This window comes from Apium graveolens, chromosome 7 (genome assembly GCF_009905375.1).
Source record: "Apium graveolens cultivar Ventura chromosome 7, ASM990537v1, whole genome shotgun sequence".
NCBI lineage: Eukaryota > Viridiplantae > Streptophyta > Magnoliopsida > Apiales > Apiaceae > Apium > Apium graveolens.
Genome location: NC_133653.1, coordinates 263,730,635 through 263,739,495, shown reverse-complemented (window position 1 = coordinate 263,739,495; position 8,861 = coordinate 263,730,635). Strand labels below are relative to the sequence as shown.

Below are 8,861 nucleotides of genomic sequence, written 5' to 3'. Positions count from 1 at the left end.
GATTATTTAAAAAAAGGAACTGAAACTTTATGTTCAGTAAATTGATTCTTGAAAATGGAAATGGTTTATTTTGCTTTGAAAAGAGTTGATCATGTTATTGTGAAGCTTAAAGCTCGAGAACCCTGATACTTGAATTTGTTGATCATATGATTGATTCCATATATTGAAATATTGTTGCTTTCCTCTTTTGAAAGATCTATTCTGATCCTTTAATGATTTGTGATGAATGTCGGCTTTCGTCCTGCTTTGAGCCTTGTTCCTTGAAAGCCCCACATTATCTTTCAAAACCTTTCCTTAACCCAAAAGATGGAAATCTGCCACCTAGATCAAATAAAGTAGAATGCCCTGAGTTTGGTAAAGCATATTGTGATTTGATATTGTAGAACTGCTACATAGTTACTTGCTGAGTTTTATACTCATTTGTTTTGTTTAATCTAACCATGTCAGTTAAGCAAGAAGATGGTCAGGCTTAGGCGCACTGCTCGTAAGAGCGTACTTGGTGGTCTCTACCGTGTTGAGGGCTTCCGGTTGCCAGAGCAGGTAGTGGTAATTATGAGTGAGCTCACGCCTAGAAAGAAGCGTTTAAAGATACAATAGGTTATCTGTCGGTTCCCAGCCGGAATCGATATTGTTTATTTAATAATATTTTGGGTTTGTAAGTTATATTTTGTGATTGGTAGTTGTAATATTGTCTCAAACTTTATCATGTTGATCATGTTAGTAGTTTAATCGGGGTTTATGCATATTTAATTATTAGATTAGAGGTGTGTGAGTCCTCATTTCCTAACCCCGAGATTGAGGGCGTCACAGGCGGCCTAGGCGGGAAATAAATAAAAAAACATTTTTTTATATTTTTATAATTTTAATTCATTAATTTCAGAATTTCACACAATATCATGTCAAATTCTAATATAAAGTATTGGTAATAAGTAACAAATAATCTAATATATTTATTTTTTTACTTAAAATATAAAAATGACATATTGTAATTAGTTTAAAAGTGTGAATTAAAATATATTTAATATTGTAAACTCAATAATTAGTACATAATGATTGTGAAATGTGTAGATATTGTTTAATACCATTCTAATTTCTTTTTTCATAAAAATATTTGACATATTAATCATTATATAATTATAAGAAATAAAAATAATATTTATATTCTTCCGATTAATGTTCCGATTAATCGGTCCGATTAATCTCCGACTTAGCGATTAATGCACCCCGGTGAGATGGCTATCTGCCATCAGAGAGCCTTGTCGGTAACACATACTTCCCTCTTTCCCATTTATTTTTATACATTTTATTTTTTTGAATATCCCATTCAATTTTATACATTCCAAATCTTATCCAAATTAGTAAAATTTTAAAATATAAAAATTAACCCCAGTCATTTGCATCCAATACACTCATTATATACCTTAAATATTGATTGGACCCACCACTTTACTAAATATCCTTATTTTTTCGCACTAAATTACATATTTTCTTAAACTCCATGCCCAAACAATTTGTTTACAAATAATGGAACAGAGGGAATAACAAATTAGTGTTTTGTTGTGCACTTGTGCTCCTACAAAATAAATAACTCTGCGATGTCATGGAAGGGTTGAACACCGGATCTCTTTTATATTCATTTTGTAATAAGTTACTCTGTGTTCATTTGTTAAAGCACATGAATCAAGTGTTAGTTCAGTTTGTATTTAGATCTACGAATAGTGTGCTGCATGAGTTAGCGTGCTGCATGAGTTAGCTAAAACTATCTATTCTATGTAAGATACAGGAGAATGTTATGTCACTCATAATTTTAACATGAATCAAGTACTAGTTCAGTTTGTATTTAGATCTACGAATAGTGTGTCGCATGAGTTAGCTAAAACTATCTATTCTATGTAAGATATAGGAGAATGTTACGTCACTCATAATTTTATCTATCATGTATTGGATCGTGATATTATTTCTTAAATGCAAGTGCGAATTTATTCAAAAAAAAAGTTACTCTGTGTACATTTGTTTACCTTTAAATTGGACACAAGGGTTACATATAAAATTGTCCATTCACCTTACATATTTGTAACTTAAATTTATAAATACACATTTTGTAAAAAAAATAGCAAAACCAATCACCACTTTATAAATAAAGTGATATAGTAGAGTACAATAGTTGATGTATGTATTTTTTACTATATTATAAAATTTAACTACTTTTGAAGACTTAGAAATATAAATAATTGAAAGAAAAATTTACAAAAGTAAAATTCAAAAAATGCTAGTAAAAAGTATGGTGTAAAAAATGATAGGGACAAACGATATAGCTGTTTACATCAGTGTGTTAAAGAGTTAATTAATCTATCAAAAATGAGTTAATATCAAGTTAATCACTTCATAATTAACAAAGTTTCAAATTTACCATTCACAATTTCAGGGTCTCAAAGCTAACAAAATCTCAAGTTTACCACCAAAAATCAACTACTACTTCGTAAAAGTGGGTCAATTTGAGACCCAAAATTCATCTATACTTTGCTACTTATCTGCCAATTTGATAACCTATGTATTAAACCAGTAAGGTTGCTTTTCCAAACTACGGAGTGAAAAATAAAGTGCAATCTATACTTCTTAAACCGCATAATATTACTTTGAATACAAAAATAAGTGGGTGATTAGAGGAATAGTAGCCCTAAAATATTTAAATCCTTAAAGAAGAATAGGATCTGCTAATTTTTAACTTGAAAAAAAAAGATGGCAGTACAAGGAGTCCTGGGAACAAGTACAAACACAACAGCCTACTAATTCCTAATTCTTTAGGAGCATTTAACTAAAATCATTAATAAAAAAATCTGCCCTGATTAAGGCAATATTAAGGCAATCACCACATAAGGCATCTTGAACAAAATATTATGGAACAACAAAGAAACATGTTCCAGACGCATCGATTTTACTGCAGAATAAGTAGCCCCAATGATTTTAGTATTCAGTGCTCGTGGCATTTTAGAAATGTAAGCCAATCTGCAAAAGATATGACAAGAATAGATTGGCTGAGTAACTCTCGATAATAATTTATCATAAAAAAGGCGATATTACAGAACTCACAGTTGGGTTGCAATGGCTTCTATTTAAACCTTCAAGGCAGCTTTGTGCACCATTGTCTCCTTGTGGATCTGGTGACAACTTTTCTCGACAAGGTCGAGCAGCTTCTCCAGGTTCATGGCCCACGAATTTAAGATGTCATTACTATCTTTTGCAGCCTGGAAGGAGACCACACCCATTGGCCTATCAACCTTTGCCACAAGCGCTTTGGAAACAACCATGTCTGCGAGATGTTTTTCAGCTTCCTGGAAGAGCATCAAATCACAAAAATCACGGATTGAATCATCAGAAAACAGAAGTATCCTAACTCACAATGTAAGTCTGCCTGCTAGGAGGCTAAACCATTACTGTTTAATTGTCTCCCTCCAAAAGAGTTTGTACTGAATAAAGAGATGGACAACTAATACGGAAATTTGTTTACCAACTATTAAGAGACGAGGGACTAGGGAATAAGGTGTCAACTACCAATAAATTGTATTCATTTAATTATTAATGTCAAATTCATAGTGTATAAGTCAAAGGGATACCATAGATACGGTCTCCAGCATGCAATCATCTTGCACCCTGAAACATATTTTATTTTGAAAAGTATTTTATTAAAGGGTCTACTTGGAGCTTAATCCACGCCCATGTCACGTCTGATCGACACTATGTACGAGGACCAAAATAGGGAGTCTGGGTAATATAGACCCCTAAGCTTACTCTTTAATCATTGAACCATGCTCCTGTCAGTTTGATGTCCTATCCAATCACTAAAAACTATGTTCTATAAACTGACAGTAATATTTATGATTAACAAACCTGAAGACTAAGACAAAGTAGCTCAGCGAGCCTCTTCAAGGTGATCCGTGAGTAATACTTTGATACAACTAGAATATTCTGCACAAATGATAATTCCGTAAGATTATCAAATGGTTCCTTAGAAGTTGCCAAAAGGTATGAAGAAACATCATTATGTGAATATATTTACATGTTCTATTACTCTCTCCCTGAAATTTTCAGCAGCTTTGTCACCCAAAGAGCCACCAAGCATATTTTTTTCATTCTCAAACTCATCCTTGAACAAATTCCAGAGTGCTGTCCACTGAATTACCTCCATAGTGATTAACTGTTTTAGGAGTAGTCTACAGATCAAAGGTAAAAGTATTATGGGTTTCGTGAACATGACAATTAGAATTAATATCCAGTTTTTCTTTTTTGCCCAAGTAATCGAATAGAGGAAATACCTAAAGTGAGGAATTTCTGAAAGATTTTTGTCCTCCAGGGTAGAGTTCAGAAGGCTTGACTGCATTGGATCATGTGGTGCCAAAACCAAGTACCAGCATATTTTTCTCAGCACCTGGGAGATATAAGAATTAACACTGATGAGAAGGTAATAGCAAACAGCCCATCTCTAATGCCAAATAAAAGATAAAAGGAACGAAAGGCAAAATCTAAGGAATACCGGTATCCACATAGCAGAGTTTTCCTTGACAGTTGGAATTTCATAAATTGACTTGTAACAACGGCATATTTCGAGGTAATCATTGCTGTGAGAATAGTACCTGCACAATCGAGATTATGATAATATCAGTATCAGTACTTTAATGGTTAAACTTCATAATATTTTTTTCCAATGCAAAACGAGATTGAATAAAAAGAATAACTAGCGGCACCCTGGTCCCGCATTATACAGATTTCTTGAAAAATTAAATTTATAGCAACAATTGTGTAGAATCTATAGACCACGTGAAAAACTGCTAAAGATTCTAATACATAGCTCCAGTGCAGATGCAGACCAGCAGACGCCTGTAATACTAGTCAGTTTCCCATGTAACCGGACAGCAACCATATTCGACAAAGCTTTTGTAAGATTGCACATGCTTAGCTTTCTAAGCTTGCTGATCTAGTATTTTACTAGAACTAATAGCCTCTATAGCCGTTTCAGATAGAAATAGGGAAGTATATGAAAGCTAGAAGTTATTGTACCATTGAAGCTATATGGAATAAGTAGAACTCATCATTTTCACGTAACAAGAGATATGCAGAACATTTGACGCCATTTTCTTAAATAGCTACACTATCAAGTTCAGGGAATTTGAACAGGAGAGGCATTTCCTATTTCTGACACTAGAAATGTCCAGAAAACATGCGCAGCTTCGATAAAGACTCAGTAGATTACAGTGGAAACAAAAAGAACTTTCAAAACCAAGAAACTTCCAAATTCAGCATGATAATTTAAACAGTTTCGGAATGCAAGAATGCACTATTTATGACTTATCTTTTACGTTTCAGTCATGCAAGTATTTGACTAGACATAGAACTTGGTCAACTGTTTTATTAAAGTCCAAATCTTAACTTTCTAATCTCTATTGGCTAAACCTCATTGCATCCATGAAACACAAAGTGTCACATTCTTAAATTGGCAAAAGGACCCTTCTACTCAATTAACTAATAATAAGTGGAATTTAAGAATTTCTAATGTATCAAGATCTTTTAATGAAAGAATCTAGCAAGAAACAATGTTTCCTGATAATAATAAAGTAGCCCTCGCACAAGAAAGAGGAAGGGAGAGATACATAGCCAGACAGACAGATAGAAAAGAGAGAATATACATGTATACTGAATGTAAACATTCTAACATACCTTATCATTAGTTCATAGTAGATCCGCTTTAACTCCGGGAGTGATGGTATGTCAGCAGGAGCCTCTTCAACAACACTGTCACCTTCTTTAGCTTTTTTCTTTTCCTTTGAAGTGTCTGCATCAAATACCCTCGGACTGATTTTTCTTGAGAGTATTTGTGCACGGACGTAATCCTGGCGATCTAAACATAGCCGCACCTGCAATAATTATTTGAGAGGGCATGCTTTAATCTTCCATAGTAAGGAATACGAAAGACGACACTTGCAGTGAACAAAAAAAAAAGAGATGTCATACTTGTTCAAGAATGAAAGCAATTTTTTCAGTCTTTGCCATTGCACCAAATGTTTCCACCTGCAACTTGACCAAGTCAGATAAACAATCTCCTTGAAGAATAACTCAATACAAAAAAAATAAACTCGGTGAAAAGAGAACAAATTGTTAATGTGAGTGGATACTCGTGCATATTCAGTGGTCGTGATATGAAAAATAATCAGAAACTGACCGCAACTTCTTGCATCAAATCCGCAGCTTCAGAAATGTTTCCTTGTTCTTCCTTGATTTTTGCTAGTATCTTTATCAGCCTTGCCCGCTCTAATTCAACATAAATCTACATCATGTCCATTAAGAACCAGAAAAAAATAGAAAATAAGTTTTCAAAACAAGGGCCAATAAATAATGATACAATCTCATATTTAGAACGAAATTCACCTTGCCTGCAGATACACTATTAAGTGTTTTTATCAGCTCAGATTTAGTTTCAACATCTGGTGTTTGATCTATGTACTGCATTGCTTGCTGGACAATCGCAGTTACAACCTGTTCAAAAATCAAGTCAGCAACTAATAAAAGTAAGCAAGCAGTAAGGAATGCACCGAGAAGAACAAAACAGAACTTTTTGTACAAGTGACAAAAAAAAGTAAAAGCATGTGCTATACATAAGCAATACAATTAAACCAAGCAATTAAATATTATGACCCAGTCATTACTAAACTTGTTTAAGAAATGAAATAGAACCAAGCTAAATCCTTTCAATCTGAAGTCGCCATAATCAGAAGAAGAATTAGAAAAAATAAGATACACTATGGGAAAATCAAACTTCCAGAAGCACATGAAAGGCTAAAAGGTCTTTTACAATTACAACTTATTTTCATAAATTTGACAACAAAGTTTTCATACTATATGTGCCAACTGATATATATGTAGCTACACTTAATTGCAAATAATTAAATACACAATAAAAACTATTACTTCTCAACTCCCCATTTCAAGATGGAACAGAACCGATGGTTGCATGCAAGAATCTTTCCGTCAGAGCACATGCCATACACATAAAATACGCATTCTAGAGCATATAAAAGGGTAAAGGAAGCACTGATAAACATAGGTGCCATTTCTGGTTCATATTAACATCTTTAAAGGTGATAACTCCAAGCGAAGATAGGGAAATATGGTAATAAATTTGCAGGTGAGAATAGAAATCATGTTATTCCTTTCCGGTTTACTGAAGCTAATTAACGAAGCTAAGGCAAGCAGAAAGCTTCCCAGGAAGAGTTTTCAAGTACTAGGCACAGGGATAGGAACCTATTCACACCCCTGCTTCATTTAGCCCTGCACCTAATGCCCTAGCAATTAAATCTCTGTTAAAATATTGGAATTAACGGAATGCACAGCATTTTCCCTGTTCATATTCTATCAATGAAGGTACTCAAGCATCATAAACTTATCAATGCTCTTCGTGTCATTAAAATGACTCTAATGACTTCACAACTACTACCTACATCTCTCTCTACAAGACACACACAAATAATCAAATCCCTGCCGTTTCTGGGACACATCCAATGCCCTAGGTATACAATCTCTGTTATACTGCATAGTATAGTTCATAGCACATCAATTTTCCAGTCCATTTTCTATTGATCCAGGCAACATCAACCTATCACAATTCACCCGCTCATCAAAACGACTAATGCCTTCACTACTACAGCCTACATCCCCTTCTCTACATAAATTCACACTAGATTCTCGAACACTTTCTAGGCTCTCGATTTTAAAAAAACAATACTCGAATTTAATAAGTAAAAATTCGACTAATATAACACCTCTACGGTGAACAGTAAATCAAACATGTTTAATATCCCTAAACATACACACACAAACTACAATTTATAATAATTTACCGCAAACAATCAATTCATGCATTCAACTCTGACACATCCATCACACACAAAAACACACTCAAATTCTACATTCAACAACATACACATCTATAAACTCTAAATCACATAAAAAATATTGCAAACAATCAATTCAAACATCAAACTCTCACACATCCATCACACACAAAAACACATCAAATTCTACGGTACAAGTTTACGATAACTCATACACAACTCAAATGCCACAAAACTACCTGTTTCGGCTGACCGCGACGCTTCGACAACAAAACAATCTGATCATTCAGAGTCTTCCAAGCCTTCGCATCGAAACACAGCTGCAAAATCTCCGTAGCCGCCTTCTTCGTCCCGGCCACATCTTCTTTAAGTCTCGTCTGCTTCTCTGAGCTCAACAACGCCTCGATTTTCGCGTCCAAATCGCCGTTAGAGTCCTGTAAAACAACGAATCAGAATCAGAATCAGAATTGAATCGATATGTAGAAATTGAGATCTATTTTGTGAGTATTGAAGATTTACCATTTCGAATTGAAATTATAGATACAGATTGAGTGTGTGTATTTTTGTAATTGTGATTGATTTGAAACCCTGGGGGGAGTAAGAGAGGGATTAAATTGGATTGGGATTCTTCAGCAACACGAAGGGTTTAGTTTTAATTACGGAGCTGCCACTGGCACCTTTTATAGTACTCCATCCGTTCCTCCCTTCCAATTGTTATCGTTTGTTATCGTGTCTACACGCATTTTAAAATAAATAAAAATTATAGTTTTATAACTTTTTTTTAGAAAAAAATTCTGAATAAAAGTTTAAATATTCTATTTTTATTCAGAAAAAAAAAATTTGAAAAGAAATTATAAAACTATACTTTATATTCATCTTAAAATGCGTGTCGAACACACTTTCTGAAACGATAAGAATTGGCTGAGACTGAGGGAGTAATCTATATACTATTATTACTATTTACTACTAATATAACTC

At 33.9% G+C, this 8,861-nt stretch overlaps 1 protein-coding gene across 1 annotated transcript; it reads right to left on the bottom strand.

Annotated features, from left to right (window-relative positions):
- Positions 1–2,694: 2,694 nt before the first annotated feature.
- LOC141671799 (26S proteasome non-ATPase regulatory subunit 12 homolog A-like) lies at positions 2,695–8,558 on the bottom strand. The gene is made up of 12 exons (XM_074478153.1): positions 8,403–8,558; positions 8,123–8,317; positions 6,421–6,528; positions 6,215–6,319; positions 6,007–6,063; positions 5,713–5,909; positions 4,532–4,631; positions 4,314–4,426; positions 4,058–4,211; positions 3,889–3,966; positions 3,091–3,332; positions 2,695–3,006 (listed from the first exon to the last, which is right to left on the bottom strand). The coding sequence occupies exons 1-11, from the start codon at positions 8,403–8,405 to the stop codon at positions 3,114–3,116; spliced, it is 1,329 nt and encodes a 442-aa protein (XP_074334254.1). The 5' UTR covers positions 8,406–8,558; the 3' UTR covers positions 2,695–3,006; positions 3,091–3,113.
- Between the last annotated feature and the right edge of the window lie 303 nt (positions 8,559–8,861).